The sequence below is a fragment of the Euleptes europaea genome, chromosome 10, assembly GCF_029931775.1.
Source record: "Euleptes europaea isolate rEulEur1 chromosome 10, rEulEur1.hap1, whole genome shotgun sequence".
In the NCBI taxonomy this organism is placed as follows: domain Eukaryota; kingdom Metazoa; phylum Chordata; class Lepidosauria; order Squamata; family Sphaerodactylidae; genus Euleptes; species Euleptes europaea.
Window position 1 is genome coordinate 64505391 of NC_079321.1, and position 17173 is coordinate 64522563.

The 17173-nt window shown below is 42.2% G+C and overlaps 1 protein-coding gene across 1 annotated transcript in view; it reads left to right on the forward strand.

Moving 5' to 3' along the window:
* AFG1L (AFG1 like ATPase) overlaps positions 1–17173 on the forward strand; it is a 75687-nt gene that overhangs the window by 15416 nt on the left and 43098 nt on the right. The window contains exons 5-7 of the mRNA XM_056856200.1: positions 958–1088; positions 9701–9800; positions 16240–16298. Coding sequence (XP_056712178.1) covers positions 958–1088; positions 9701–9800; positions 16240–16298 — 290 coding nt within the window. The remainder of the gene's footprint in view (positions 1–957; positions 1089–9700; positions 9801–16239; positions 16299–17173) is intronic.

The window sequence follows — 17173 nt, forward strand, 5'->3', positions numbered from 1 at the left end:
TCTGCCCTTTCCTGAGCAAGTCAGGCTCAGGGCGGCTCACAGCAGATTCCAATAACAATTTAAATCACATCAAATTACAATTTAAAATACTCAGTTTCTTTTAAAATCCCAATGGTACCCTTAAACCACAACAGTAGCAGGGAATCAATCAATGAGAGAAAAGCATAAGGGAAGGGAGGAACACTACGGTACCCTCAATCAAGGAAGGGATGGGGAGGGCAAGCCGGCAGCCAGCCAGCCAACTAAGATGGAAACTGTCACTGTACTCAACCGTGGGCCTGGCAGAACATCTCAGTCTTACAAGCCCTGCAGAATTGCATTAGGTCTTGCAGGGCCCGGGTCTCACTTGATAGGGAGTTCCACCAGGCCGGGGCCAGAGCTGAAAAGGCTCTGGCTCTGGTTGAGGACAGCCAGATGCTTTTCGGGTGAGGGATCACCAGTAAGTTGTTCCCAGCTGAGCGTAGAGCTCTTTGAGGGATGTATCGGGACTAGTGGTCCCACAAGTACAATGGTCCCAGTCCGTTTAGGGCTTTAAAGGTCACTACCAAAACCTTGAACCTGATCCAGTACTCAACCTGGAGCCAGTGTAGTTGGCAGAGTACCAGTTGCATATCTGCTCTCCAAGGGGTCCCTGTAAGCCTGAGAAATAAACTAGATTTGTTGAAGATGCTGTGCTTTAAAAAAAACAACTGGGCAGGAAAAGGAGATTAAATTTGATGTGGTTTTCAAGCACATTCTCTCCACCTTGTGAATTTCTGGCAAGTTATGAAACTGTTTATTGACTACTGACTGAAGGTTTTATGATGGCAAAGGATATCCACATTCTGTCTGCTGCCACTGACTATATTAATGTTTGTGGTGATGTTTCTGGAGATGTAAACCTAATGTTTATTTTTCGCTTAATTTAGGCATTCTAACACATTTATTGACCTGGTGTGTACATTGTGTTCATTTCAGGAATACATCGCCTTAAGCAGAGCTTACCAAGGAGGAAACCTGGGTTAATGGCTAAGCCATATGATCCAATAGCCCCTATAGCTGCTGAAATAAGCGAGGAGGCTTGTCTCCTGTGTTTTGATGAATTTCAGGTAAGAAGTGCGCATCCATCTCTTTTTCCTGGAAAATATCAATGTATTTCAAAATATGTCCTAAGAAGCCACGTGAGAATTTTGGCTGATATTAATTACCAGGATACCATGCAATGACAGTCTTCTGTCTACCCTTGTACCTGAAAATGTTTGGAAGTTTGTGATGTGTCACAGAAAGGCTTCCAAAAGCATGACTTGCCTCCCTGCCTCATCTGCAAAGCCAGCAGCTGTGTGCTGCCCCAACCAAGATCAGGATCTGCAGTATGGACAGAATTTTCAAATTTATGGCTTAAAATCATAGCATTGCCTTTCCAGACACATCCAGTGTATTCAGTCCAAGGCCTGGGACTCAAATTTATGTGCCTGGTTTTGAAAAAGCAGACGAGAAATTGTACTGCTACTTTTGCAACTGCTGAGGAGACAACCCTTGATCCGTGGATAGAATTACATATTATTTCAGCAACTGGGTGTTCCCAAATCCATGTTTGCTGAGAGGAATGTGAGGGCGAGGTGGGAGCTTCATACAGGAGAACTAGTGGGAAGAGAGGTGTTTAACCTTTCTCATTCCCACCAAATCTCTGCTTCAGATGCCATCCCAGGCCATTTCCCCCTTTCTGATCTGGTAGTCATGGGGTGGGGGGAGTCTTTGTAGGGGAAGGGGAAATAAGTAGGCTGATAAGTCCTCTTGATTCCTGCCTGGTCATTCTTCCCTGCAAATGCTCTACCCCATGTTAGCATTATGAGGCACATGCAGGGTTAGGAACTACATGTTGGCCTTGTGAAGTGTAGTTCCTTCCTGCATTATGTTGAGAAACAGTAAAATCTATGCTGATTAGGGTACTGATCCTCAGGATGGCCTGAATGGCACAGGCAGTGCTGGTGCAGCTTCCTGGCCAGCACACCCACTTGAATTATATGGAGGGCTGCATCTGGAAAAAGACAAAGCGAAGAAGTGGAGCTGTGGATGCATTCCTGAATTTAACCACTGCTGTATTCAATAGAGTGCTTTAATCAGCAGAGTCTTGCTCTACACACGGTGCCTTTGGTGACCTTTTCATATTTTAAGATTGTTTATCTGCAACTCTGGGAGCTTTCTTTTGACAAGAGATTTTGTAAATTTATTCCAGTTTTATTGTTTAAGAGGCCCAGGATTAGAACTATGTAGACATTACTGTATGGAATCCTGCCACTTCCCATTTGCAATATACCCGTATTTTTTCCCTTTGGCATGTGTAAATTCACAGCTGGGTTAAGAGTAATCAAGGTGGCACAAGGCAATCAAGTGTGTTTGTTTCCCGACAGGTGATAAATCTGTTGAGGAGTTCATCATTAAAATACTTGTAATCCCATTGTGTCTCCACCATATCCATCTCCTGAGCTATAGACCATTTGTAAATGACCAGTAGAGAATAGGATTATGATAAATAGCCTGAATTAGCCAGAAATAAATTACACCAGTCCAGCCTAATTTACTCCTTTGATAGGAATCTGGCATAGTAGACTATGGAGATATAGTGTATGTAGTATGCATTGACTCTAAGGCCTTGGATACTGTTTAATGAGTAACAGAGGTAAGTGTGAACTCTGGAAATGTATTAAGAGGACCGTCATCATGCTGAAGTACGATGAGGTATGATTTTGAAGGGGTAGCTGGTTGGACGATAGATGTGTAAATGGTGATGGTAGCTTTAGGTCTGAGATATCGCAACAATAGCCTTCTCAATGGAGAAAAGGAGCATGGAAATCACAAAACACAATCATGTGAAAGGGAATTATGAATAGAGTACTGGACCACTGTGTACGTAATATGTGGAATAAAATTTAACGTATGCCAAACTGGTGAAAAATGCCACCAAGTTGCAGCCAACTTATGGTGACCACATAGGGTTTTCAAGGGAAGAGACAAACAGAGGTAGTTTGCAGGACACAAAACCATATTTTTAGTTGGGGACTCCCAGAGGGTGGAAGTAACGCATCAACCAATGTGCACTGGGTTTGTTCCTGCCTCGGAAGAATACTCTATGAGTGGGACATGTAGTCCTGAGGCTTGTAGGATTCTGTCATGGCCACTATTAGAACACCTGCTGCATGTTCCTAGCTTGTGTGGGCCTTCTGGGTCCCCACTAAATACCTCTCCCTCACCCACCGTTGATGTTAAGTGTTAGCTAAAGCACTTGCAAAATTTGTGCAAAATGAAATTAAACCAAAAACACACATAGTAACTGTAACGTATTGTTTAGGGAGGTGTGCCTACTCCTCACTGAAGTGGAACTTTATTAGCCTGATTTCTCTGCATCTCGCCTTGTTGAGATGTGATGCTAAAACCCCAACTGGACTACAGCTTAATGTTGCCATTCTCTTCTACCTTAGTGGTTGTAGGAACTTCATCCAATGCTTTAAGGAAAGGCATTCTTGCTTAAGATACAGTATTAAGAGCACTTTGTGGAGGAGGCAGGCAAAGGCTTTCTGCAGTTGCATGTACATTCTGTTGGTAGAATCTTCCTTATCTGCATGCCTTGTGACCCTTTCAGATTTTTTAAACATTTTTTGTGCATGTCTTCACTTTATGGTAGTTAACATGCCTAACGTCACCCAAATCATTCATGCAGCTATGACAGAAACGGAAAGCTATGGCCAGGGGACAGAACAAGGAAAGGAGTATCCAACATGTGTTGGCAGCGTTCCCTTCTAAAGTAGGCTAACCAGAATTCAAGCTGGGTTATATTTATGTAATATCATGCCCTGTCCCTGCCTTGGGGCTAACATTCTGTTTGACTGTACGTTTTTAGTAAACGTTGTGGTCTTTCTTCATCCTCCATTAGTCTGTGGACTGGCTTTGCTTCCCACACCCACCCTTATCTTCCCTACTTTGGGCACAGCTTAGTGGACTTTTCCCCCTACCGCTGAGCTCATCTGAACTGATAATTCTAGGCTCAGTGTTGTCTGTACACATTTGTTCCGTATGCTCACTTGGAACTTTTAGATTCCATTAGTTGAAAATGGAATTGCAAATAGTTACCTTCCAATCCCCTGCTATGAATACTGGTTTTAATGATGAGCTGTGTTCTGGTTAACTGCCCTGTAGTTTTTAGATACGACTGATTAAGTTCATATGGGAGATCTTCTCACCAGCTCTTGGTTTTTAAGGAGATAGTGTTTCCTGGGCATTGGGATTCTCTAAATGTTTAGACTACTAGTTTGCTTTCAAGCTTCTTTTTGTAAACAGGTATTAATTGTAAATAAGATATTGTCGAAGGCTTTCACGGTCAGAGTTCATTGGTTCTTGTAGGTTATCCGGGCTGTGTAACCGTGGTCTTGGAATTTTCTTTCCTGACGTTTCGCCAGCAACTGTGGCAGGCATCTTCAGAGTAGTAACACTGAAGGACAGTGTCTCTCAGTGTCCAGGGTGTAGGAAGAGTAATATATAGTCAGAAAGGGGTTGGGTTTGAGCTGAGTACTGTCCTGCAAAAGTATTGTCCTGTAAGTATCAAGATAATGTGCTAATGAGGGTATGGTATGTTAATATGGAACCAATGTATCCTGAAGTGATCTGTTAATGTGTGTAATCCAAAGCTAATCTGCATGGCTATTGTTGAATGTTGTCTTTGTTAGTCTGGAGGTTTTCACAACAGGAAGCCAAGGAGAGTTTAAGAATGAATAAGGCTTGGCTTCCTGTTCTGAAAACCTCCAGACTAACAAAGACAACATTCAACAATAGCCATGCAGATTAGCTTTGGATTACACACATTAACAGATCACTTCAGGATACAATTGGTTCCATATTAACATACCGTACCCTCATTAGCACATTATCTTGATACTTACAGGACAATACTTTTGCAGGACAGTACTCAGCTCAAACCCAACCCCTTTCTGACTATATATTACTCTTCCTACACCCTTGACACTGAGAGACACTGTCCTTCAGTGTTACTACTCTGAAGATGCCTGCCACAGTTGCTGGTGAAACGTCAGGAAAGAAAATTCCAAGACCACGGTTACACAGCCCGGATAACCTACAAGAACCAATTGTAAATAAGATTTGTTGATGCTATAAAAGATCATATCAATTTTAAGCTTATTTTTTGCCTCCCCTGGATTCTGAATAAAGCATGTGCTCTAAACATAGCAAAACAAGTTCATGCTGTTTGCCACCATATTTTGCCACATATATTTGTATAAATCAAAATATGTGAAATTTGCTTAGGGTGATGGATATTAAATCTTAGAGCAGTAAGGCTGCTCTGGAAGCTGACTTACTGCGTTCATTCCAGCTGTAGTTATGACTCTCTGGAGGTAAGTTCGGTACAACAAAAGCCCCAATTCATAGAACCGTAAGAGTTGGAAGGAGCCATACAGGCAATCTAGTCCAGCCACCTGCTTAATGCAGGATCAGTCTTAAGCATCCCTGACGAGTGTTTGTTTAGCTGCTGCTTGAAGACTGCCAGTGAGGGGGAGCTCACCCCACCCTCGGCAGCCGATTTCACGGCTGAACTACTCTTACTGTAAATCCCCCCCCCAATATCCTGCCAGTACCTTTCTGTCTGTAATTTATACCCATTATTGTGAATCCTATCCTCTGCTGCCAACAGGAACAGTTCCCTGCCCTCCTCTAAGTGACAGCCTTTCAGATTCTTAAAGAGCCCATTCATGTCACCCTCAACCTGCACCTTCTGCTCTATTTGACCTGGCCCTCACAGGTGGGCCTCTGCTCTCCTTCACTGAAATCCATGTATTGGTCATCTCCTTCCTCTTGTGGTGTCATTTTAAAGCCCTTTTGATGAATCTCCCCAGGTTTTTGCCAAACACATTCTTCCCCAACCTTGATAGGAGAAGTCCATCATGTGCTACTACGCTGTCTTCCAGAAAACCTAGCCCGTGGTCCCAGAATCCAAACCGCTCCTGCCAGCACCACTAATTCAGCTAGTGGTTTGCCTCCATTATCTTCTGTTCCTATTCCATTCTTCTTCCTCTGATGGGAAGGATCAAAGAGAGTACAACCTGTCCCCCCATTCCCTTGAGCTTCCTCCCAAGAACTTCGTAGTCAGCCTTAATGCTTGTGTTGGCACTCTCAGCTGTGTCATTTGTTCCCATGTGGACCATCACAAATGGGTAATAATCTGTAGGTTTGATCAATTTTGGCATCTGGTCTACCGTATCTTTAACCTTTGCCCTTGGCAAGCAACACACGTCTTGGGCTAGGGGGTCAGGCCTGGACACATGATGTTCCATACCCCTCAGCAGAGAGTCACCAATGACCAACACTTTCCTTTTCCTTCTAATGCTTTTCTTCATATCCTCCTGCCCTCCTCACTCTGCCTTTCATGTCCTTGTGCCAGTGTTTCCGTCTCTGTCTCCACTGCAAGGGCCTGGGATCAATTCCAGAGTTCCCATGGCACTGAGTGCCGTGTCGCTCAATGTCTTCCAGTTCATGCCACAGTGCTCAGAGGAGGCTCATTAGGGAAGTCAACCACTCTGTTGTCCCTTTGACCAGTATCCCAGTCCCTATGCAGGGCCTCACAGCTTCTGTTAATGAAATCCTCCCCTTCCTTAATCTCATGACAGGTAATGATCCTTTCCTCCAGGCTCTGAACCTTCTCTTCTAAGAGCTCTGTCAGCTTACACATTTGACAAGTGAAGTCCATCTTGTAATCAGGGAGGAAAACAAACATGGTGCACTCCCTGCAAGTGACTGGAAATGAGCCTTGAGCTTTCATCATCACCTTCCAAGTGAATTGCTTCACCCTAGAATTTCCTTCATGTGTTGATGTAACCTGGAATTGACGGGCCTGACCTAACATCTTCTGAAGCCAAAAGTGTAACACATATTGGTTGTAAGCACTTCTTAGGTTCTTATAGGGCCCCTAGGCCCAATCCCCAGGTTAAGAGCTACAGGCCTAGAGCCCTTTGGCTCTCGCCAAAGGCTCACGCCTCTGACTAGGAGGAACCTTAAAGTTGAAAGGTGCAACAGCAGAGGGCGTGGCCAGCCATCAGCTCCAACCAAACAGACCCTCTTCAATCAGCAGCCACTGACCCTGCAGGCACTGTGCACAGAACTGGTTTACGGGTGCCCAAGACATTGCCAAGAAAGCTCCCTCCTTCTTCACTCTGCCAAACCATTTTGCCCATGAAGTCCTCTAACAAAAATTAATTAAAAGAGGAGATGAATGGATAAACAAATGAGCATTCACATGGTACTTTTTAAAAGTAAAAAGAAGAGGAGAATCCCAGGGACATAGAGCTCATGACATCAGTTCCTGAAGATTGCCAGTGGCGTGGGCGAGTGCAGTTGAGAGAGGTTCTCACTCCTTCCTGGGAGCTTTTCCTGTGCGCAGATGATGCTTCTTGACTGTGAAGTAGAGAGGGAGGGATGCGAGCGATGGCCACGAGTTCAGTTCACCGATATGTCAACCCGTCATTTCAATTGCAAAGCTGCGCGGAAACTGAGCTCCTCCCATAGCTCATGGCCACAGCGCTGATGCTCTTTTAGGCCTTTGAGTGATGGTAAGCAAAAAAAGATGGAATCCCTTTTCCTTGAAACTCCAAATAATTGAGAATGCTATGCATTATTTCCTATCACATACATCTGGTTAAAAAGACATTTTAGATGGACTTTGTAAGCCAGCAAAGCTGTTAAAAGCATGCAATAAAACAACAACAACAACTTAAGCTCTTATTTTTGTGCTTGCAATAATTACTGCTTATACGTGGTTATATTTATCATTCATTACAAGGAACTATACCAATCAGAGGATGACTGAACTTGAAGCACTTGTGCACATAAATTAACCATTGGATTTTTTTTTAACTTAAGTGAAAAGAAAGCAACTGTAGGTCATAAAAATCTTTTCTCTTAAATGCTAATGAAATTTCTCCATTCTCTCCATTAGCAGTTCCCTCTTATTGGTAATTTGTATCCTTTTCTTTTGTTCCCGTTTTGCAATGAATGCTAGGCACAGAAAGGACCTAAGCTTTGAGAATGTTTTCACTTTTGTCTTCTCTTCCAAGGCTACACAGGATCAAAAGGACATAAATTGGTACTCAAGTATGCAAAGTGACTCTTGCTTTTTTAATTATACAGCTTTTAAAAAATTAATCTATTTTGGTAGGCAAATAAATTCAAATTTTGCAACATCAAAACACCAACCGAGGAGGCCTCGGTAGTTTGCATTCTAATGTGCCAAAGGGCTATGTCTTGTCCATATCTTCCTATTGCAAATCTAGATTATTTATTACGTCTGTTCTTCTACCACTATTTCTTAACTAGAAATAGAATGTGTGTCCCTTTTTGTTCTCCTTTCTGTCTGCTTGTTCTGCAGATATCAGCGTTCTAATCAAGACTGGTAGCAGTGATTTTACTACTTAGTAGCTTTTTTTAGTTCCATGCCCAAAGATCCCAGTTTTCTGCTTACTTGCATATCAAAATTGACTGCTTGCTTTGCATCTCTGCACGTGCAACTACCAAACACTCATATGATTAGCTCTAGCAGTCAGGCTCAAAGCCTTGTATAAATTCGTAAGATGAGGTCCTTTTTAAATGTCATATAAGTGACCTTTAGAGAACCATAGAAGAGCACTGCAGGTAGCGGTAAAGCTGCCCAGTTACTTTGTCCAAGAGCGCTCTCTTCTCTTGTGGCCCTTTCAGCTGGCTTCTCTCTGATACTCTCGTTTATACGGACTCCCCTCCTCTATTGTAAGTTTACATGTGTGTTTTTTTTTTAAATTGTGCATATAATAAAGTTAGTGTCTTAAGCCCAGCTGTAATAATTTCATGAACAATAAGCAGGAAAGTGAAAATTCTCAGACAAAAGTTTCTTTTCATTATTAATTGTTGTCCCAATTTTTATTGGAGGGGTGTGTGCGCATGTGTGTCTGAGAGAGAGAGAGAATGGATTTGTGTCTGTGAAGGTTAGAAGAGGCTGACTGTGCTGGAACTGACTGCAGTGCCTTTTTGATTATTCATGGACAGTAATAGAAGGCACTTAAAAAGAACAATGAAATTGCTTATTTTTTGTGATGGGCCATCTGTTGAATTGTTTTGTGCAACAATCGCACAATAGTATCTATGTCATATCGTTCTATTTTCAACAGCAGCTAATTATGTATACTTGGCTACTTGTCCTTTTTTCTAAAAGTTCCATGACCATTTAAAGTCACCTCCATGAACCTTTGCTGGAAAGGTAATAGAAATCTAAAGCAGCTGGTGTGTATTTTCTTTTCTTGAACTTCTGGGGCTTGTGTGCGCATATGTGTGTGTTTGTTGGTTCAAATTAATGAGGCCTTTTAAATGTTGAGATCTGTGTTTTTTTTCTGTGTTTCCCACCTGTAGTTTTAGAATGGAAGTTAACATGGAGTTGTTTGGCAGTTTGTTTAAAAACCAGTGGAGCTCTGTAGCAAAGAGCCGACTTGTCTGAAAAGACTGCCACATTCTCACTGCTTATTAATTATCTCTTCCTTTTCTCCCACAAGTGGTAATTAGAATCTTCCACCATTTACCCAACAAGTTTCTCTCTCTTTCTCTCTTTTTAACTACAAAATCAGTTGCAAATCTGCTAACAGAACAAGTAAAAAAAAAAAAAAAAGGGACCTAATGATGGTGTTATCTTCTGTAGGTCACAGACATTGCTGATGCCATGATTCTCAAACAGCTTTTTGAAAACCTGCTCCAAAATGGTGTCGTTGTTGTGGCAACATCCAACAGGCCGCCAGAAGGTAGAAATAAACAATATGTTGCCGTTGGCCTTTTCAGTGAAAGTAACAGATGTCTTAATAAGCTAGCTTTACATGTATTCATTTTCTAATTAAGATGGATCTCTTGGATTGTTTCTGCTTTATTATTATTATTATTTTGTTTAGGCCTTACAGTATTTCATAAATGGCAGGCTTCCATGGTTTCCATCACCACTGTGGAAGTGAGGGACACAGCTATGCTCTACAGGCTGTATGAATTGCATATGCACTTTCTTGTAGGCTTGAAGAGCTAATATCTCTTGAGCAGCAGGCAAAATAAGGGAGAGGGAGGAAGAGGAGTGACTAGATAGATGTTTGGATGGGTGACTCCTCTCTAGACAGCTGGCTGGAATTTCTGCTGACCTCAGGAAGAATGGAACCATAAAAAAGGAAGACTAATGCCAGATAAAATGGGAGAAGGTTAGAAGGAGACAGAGGCTCCAACCGTGTCCTCAAGCATAAGTAATCGAGACCTACTCTGATGTAAGCATGTAGAGAAATACAGCCAGAATGAGTGAATGCAAAGTAGCAAAGGCAGTAATAATAAAACTTGGAGCAACAGAGTAGAAAACAACTGAACATTACTGAAATGAAAAATCAATCCTTAAGAAGTGTTCTAAGCAAAAATTTAATGGAAATACTACAAAAACATCTTTTTAAAAAAAATTGGGATCTGAAAATAAAACTCTTCCTATCTTAGTAAACTTTTCTTAGAAGTACTTGCTTTTTAAAAAAAGTTCTTTTCTTAAAAGCATTACAGCGGGGACAAAAAATAATCCACCAGCTGTGGAATCACAGAATAACAATGTAGGCAGACTTTTTCTGTGTGTGAGTGATGGTTTATAGTCAGCACAGTAAATCTAATACAAAGAACTTGGGAGTGGCCTGTTAAGTCTACTGAAACACAAATATTCCGGTCTTCTGGCACCTTAAAGTACACCATCCTAAACTGGTGTACTTGGAATCCTATTCAGGCCTATTTAATGGGGCTTGTTCACAGAAGCGTGTTCTTGGGATTGCCCAGTAAATGTTTTAAAATTCTAGTATACTTTTTTGTTGCATAATCCCCTTTCATTCACATTTCACAAAGTGGGCTTTGGTCCACAAAAGACTACGCTAAAACATTTTTAGTGTTTAATGTGCTGCAAGACAATTTTCTGCAGCCTGATGGGGCTGCCTAATAGATTTCTGAATTACATACCTGTATCTGTATACTAGTATGCACTTTCCAGGATCTATGTGGATGTCCTTATTAAGCTTCTGTGGGGCTTGTATGAAATGGCAGCATCTTTATGTAAATCTGGAGAAAAATAAGTTTGGGGGCAAAATTTGTCACCACAGTCCACCAGAGTTCTCCTTAAATTTGGGTAACTTCCATAACTCTGGGTTCAGTTTGTTAAAATGGGCTTGCATGGAACTTGCATATGCTCATTTCAGTTGAACCTTTTCAAGACATAAAAACACGCTACCAGCTTGATTCCCAAATGCAGGCATGAAGAGGTGTGTGAACCACCACTGCCCAGTGTTTCATCCGATTTGGTTTGGTCTGGGCTGCAGTGTTGAACTCTGTTATGAGATACTGTTATGTCCCACATTTTTATTGCATCCATTCCCACTGTGTACTGTATTTCAGCTATCTGGATGGCTTGAATATAACTGTTTGGAAGTATGTTTCCTCCCCTTTTTTAGGGAGACACCTGCAGATGCTTCCTTCTTGGACTTTTCTATAACAGTCATATTCTGAACCACATAGATAGTACGCTGACTTTACAAGTGGCCTGCAAGTACCTTAATCATTGGGGGGAGTACACTTTGAGGCTCCTGTTTTAAGAGGTTTACTCATTTTCTGTTTTCAGTTGTCCTAGAATCAGGTGCCTGGGATATATGAACATCAAATTTTGGGGCTCTAGTTCAGTAGGTAGTAACCTAACAGATACCACTATGGGTGAGTGAGCTAATAAATTAGTAATGCCTGAGTATCTCATATATAATATAATAATACAGGAAGGAGAACAAAGCAAAACAGAGTTGCATCCTGGGGAAAAGGTTCTCCATTGTTATCATTTGGGACCACTTTGCCAAGTACACACAAAATCATTTAAGAATGGCCATTCAGATACTTGACAGGCCAGGAATCCATGACACTAATGTGACACTAAGGTTATAAAATATACAGTCACACCCATAGGGTAGTATTATCCTATTGATATTTTGGTAGCAGTTTCAACCAATACAGCTAGCATCATTTTGGAATTGTGTGGTGTGGGGAGAGAAAATGGTATTGTTCATGGTGCTGGTCTCTTCCTGTGAACCTCTAAAAAGTTGAGGTCCAACAGGCCTTAGAAACCACTACATCCTCTATGTCCTTCACAGTCTCTGAGATAATCAGCAAGCATTTTTGTCTCAAGGCCATACCATAAAGACATGCTAGATCAGGGGTGTCAAATACAAGGCCCGAGGGCCGAATCCGCCCCCTTGGGGTTTTTATCCGGCCCACGAGCCAGCTGAGGCAGCCACCCACTCCCAATCTGGGCTGGCGATAGGGTTGCCAACCTCCAGGTAGTAGCTGGAGATCTCCTGCTATTACAACTGATCTCCAGACGATCGAGATCAGCTCCCCTGGAGAAAATGGCTGCTTTGGCAATTGGACTCTATGGCATTGAAGTCCCTCCCCATCCCAAACCCTGCCCTAATCAGGCTCCACCCCAAAAACCTCCCAGTGGTAGCAAAGAGGGACCTGGCAACCCTAGCTGGCAAGGCATGGCCCAGCCCGACCAAGTGACGTTTACGTCATATCCGGCCCTCATAACAATAGAGTTTGACACCCCTGTGCTAGATGAAACTATCGTTGCATATCTGGAACTTTTTCTCTTTGGAAACTTGAAAACGTGCATTGTAATCCTAAGCAAAGTTGATTTAGAGTGGTGTAACTCTTTTTTCGTAATATTTTTAAAACTGCATGTTGAAGGAATTAAAGATTTAAGAAAAACGGTACATGACAACATTTGTTTGGAATTCGCAACTGTATTTCATTGGTTCTTGGGTTAGATACTCTTCTTAAAATGGTTCTGGCTTCTGTCAGGTGTAGCTAATTTTTTCCCCCCAGGAGCTTTCCTTTGCCTCCCCCATTCTGGTACAGCATATATCAGATGGCAGGAAATTTTAAAGGGCATTTTTAACACTAGCCATATTCCTCCGTTGGCCCATGCTGTTAGTAAGTGTTGGAACCCCGTAGGGAAAATGGTGAGTAGTGCTAATGAAGTGGAGCTGCCCATCATAAATATTACATGATAATAAAGACTTTAAGGAGGAAGTTTCCACTGCAGCGAAAATGTTTATCCTTGGCTTCTTAGTTACAGGCTTAGCAGAGTGCCCACACGAAGCACATGGCACTGAGGAAAGTAAGGCATGCATGAAAATTCTGTCTTTTTTGCTCTACTTCATTGACAAATTATTCCAAATCCTATATAGTGTTTTTATTAAGCTACTGAAGTTTAAAGCTTGTGGTATAGTTCTTCATAACTTCCCCAAAAATTTTAGGGGGAAAGTTAGTATGAGTGTTTGTACATCTATTTCCCCTTCAGCTTAATTTTAGCTCCAAACGCCAACCCTATCAAACATTCTTGACAGTTGACTGTGATGCATGGTGAGACACTGCTGCATCTTTATTAGACAGTTGGATAGTTAAGGAGCAACCACTGCCTTTCTGCATGCTGTTGTCCTGTGAACTGAATACACCTGGCCCTGGCTACTCAAGTGTTCTATTATAGATACCAAGCAATCATAGCATCACATTGTGTGGGATATATTAGATTAGAATCCAAGGTGCCCATTAGATTCCTGACTTCCCAATTTCTAACTGATCGCATTAATTATTGCCCCCACCATTGTTTCTGCCTTTGCTATTGTTACAAATAATTTGGAACTGTATATGGAGAGGTGGCCTATAGACTAGGGAAAGCTGTATGCCGTGGACACGAGATGCTGTGTCAGACCATTGATCTATTAAGGCCAGGATTGTCTACTCTCAATGGTAGGAGCTATCCAAGGTTAGAAACATAGAGGGTTTTCTCAACACTGTCTATGCTTTTTTAAACAGAAGATACTAAGGACTGAACCTAGAATCTTGTGTATACAAGCTAGATGCTGAATCACCAAGCCATGGATCCCCTCTGGTTTCATTTGGTAGAGACTGACAAGGTGCTCAGTTTCAATTCTTGGCATACACCTTCAGTGGCAAACTATATTCATATTTATGTCATGCCTTTTTTCTATTGTGGAACTCAAAATACAATACATAAGATTCCCAGGAGGTCTCCCAAGCATTGACTTGGACACCAAAGTGCTTAGCTATGGCAAGACTGCTGTGCCTTCCAACTATTCTGCGGCTCCTTGGTTTTTATGCCTCACTGGCAGTCAGTGTTGTCAGATACGATGGACTGTAGATTCATCTGAGTGTAAAAGGAAAACTTATATCCTGTCTATTTTAATTGGGCTTTTGTGTTTAAATGTGCATTTGTGACCATCAGAGGGCAGGCCCTGCTTCCTCGGCCATATTCTGAAAAGACACCTGAAAAATGTGTTTGTGCAAAGCTCCTACAGCAGAGGTCCCCAACCTTTTTGAGCCTGCGAGAACATTTGGAATTCTGACACGGTCTGGTGGTCGCAGCAACAAAATGGCTGCCACAAAATGGCTGCCACAGGAGGGGAAGCCAGCCACAAAATGATTGCCATAGCTTAATTTCAGTAACACAGTGTAGCTCCGTGAGCTGTGGTGGTAGTTGGAGCCAAAGCAACATTTTTAAGAATCTGCACAGCCAGTCAAATCGCCAATAGTCTGTCAGAAGCCCTGGCCCCACCCACTTCCTAAAAACACTTGGCGAGCACCAAGGTGTCGGTGGGCACCATGGCACCCACAGGCACCATGTTGGGGACCCCAGTCCTACAGAGCAAGCTCATATGTATGTTTGTAAAACAGGATGGGCGTATATCCAAAGAGAAACAATTGTTATATTCAGGTTTATCACCCTGCTTCTGTCTGGTTAGGGGCCTTGGCTGTGAAATATTCGGCTGGAAGGTGCATGGAGGACTTTACACTGATGTGCTCTGACCTTTGATTCAACTGTGTGCATTGTTAATGGTTCCTGATGGGTCTGTTTGATGGGACAGAAAAAAGGAAGTGTGTCCAGGGTGGGAGTTAGAGAAGTTTGTGGTCAAGATCGCCAATGAAATTCATCGCGCAACATGTTGGGAACTAAAAGGTCAAACAAACTATTCTCCCTTGCACCTTGTTCTTCCTCAACACCCCCCCCCCCCCGCAATTACTGGTGCAGCCTTATTTTCTTCTCAATTTCTGTATGATGGGGACAGGTCTCTGTTCCACTTTCAGTGAACAGAGACCTGCTCCTTCAGTGTGTGAACAGTGCTTATAAGGATACAGATGTAAGGTGTGTCAATACATTAAATACAGTCACATAAATAACAGTGTGTGGCCATTAATTCACCTAATTAACTCAATAAGTTCCTTGCATTCCCCTACTGTTTTAACATAACAATGAGTATGTATATTTAGTGTTATGTATTAGTACACTACGAGTCCATTCCTGAGGGGGAGGTGAACCGCAGCTGCTGGAGTAGCGCAGCTGAGAAACCTCCTCAGAGGCTTCCTGGCCACTGTGGAGGGGGGGAAAGCCTTTTCCCCAAAATAAAAACAGGAAAAAAGGCTTTATCCCCCCATAGGGGAAAGTGGGCCTGTGCCACCTAAAAAGGTGGTGCAGGATCGCCAGCATCCCGGGAGGCAATCTTGGGGCGAAAGGGGTTTGGAAGCTGCCTAAAGGCAACTCCACCCCCCTGGAACAACCAGGGAACACCTCCTGGGATGCTGGTGCGCGGATTTGTGCCAGGAGAACGTCGGCTGAAGGCCCCACCAGTGTCCAAGCCCCGTGCTGCATCGTGGCATCCCGGGTCCAGCAGGGATGCCCTCTGCAGTGGCATAAGTGCCCATTATCCTGGGATAATAGGCACTTACGCTGCTGCGGGGTCACGTCGGCTCCTGACTCGGCTCTCCTTTTAAGAATGCACAGTTAGTCTTATATTAACACCCCCTCACATTAGTTAATGATGCCGTTGAAAGTTCAATAACAATAAATGCCAGAGTTATTATGTAAAGACTTTATCATATACCTCTTGCTTCATATTAGTTTAAAATCTAATTTTCCTCAGATGCCTTTTGAGAGACTTTCTTGGAATATTCTGTTTTTTCTCTTATTTAGAATATAATTGCAGCAGAAGAATATACATGCGTTTCTTCCCTTTTTCTTTCCAATTTCACAATTCATGTAGAGTATTTATTTGTAAGTCCCAAGGACAATCTTGGCAGACAGCTAAATAGCAAAGATAATACCAATGTATTCTCTTTCAGACCTCTATAAAAATGGGCTCCAGAGAGCTAACTTTGTGCCGTTCATTGCAGTACTAAAGGTAAGGGAAGATGCACTTATTTTAGGGTTCTTGGTTTTGCCTTACCTTAATGATACACATATATTTGTTGCTGAAGTGCTGTGTTCATATTTATTTGTTTTAGCATTATAGGGGTTAACTAAATAAGAGCGGTAGAGGTTAATATTTCCTGTCCCAAATTTTTAGAACCAGTCATTTATGTTCTGCTTCTGTTCACTGCCACCTTGCTTCCATCCCAAATATTGATGTGGCAAAACTCAACGATGAGAAGAAAGTAAACTATATTATTTAAATTGGTGGGAATTTTCGATCTTGTCAGTTTAGTAAACAATTCAGGATTCCTGGAGACAAGGCAATCTCTAGGAAAGCTCAGAACTACAGTACCTACAATTGCCTATTTTTGTTAATTGTATAACCAGCAATGTCTTTTCAGAAACAAAAATAGGCACATTTCTTTTTCTGTGATTATTGGATTGATTGTTTCTACCAGAAATCAAAGTTTGGATTTTTTTAATCCAAACATTTAGGTAGAGCAGTAAAGGAAGAAATTACCTAGGCTGCTTTCACATAGAAGATTTTGGTGTGGTTTTTTTGCATTTTGGCTATCCAACAGCAGCACCTTTTTGGGTGGGGAAAGCATCCCCACAAGATTGTGGTAAAATTGTGCTCCAGTTTCCTTTCCCCACCCTCACTAACCTCTATTCCAAACCTGCTTTCCATCTGTCTTCTTTGGAACAGCATAGTGTAAGTAAGTTATAAGGCATTCTGGGCGAGAAGGTGCACGTTATCCAAGGCCCTACCTATACAGGCACCATTTTGTTTCCCTCATCCCTTCACAGCATCCATTTTTCCTGCTTGTGTCACCGAAATATTATTTTCAGATGTGTGTGTGTGTG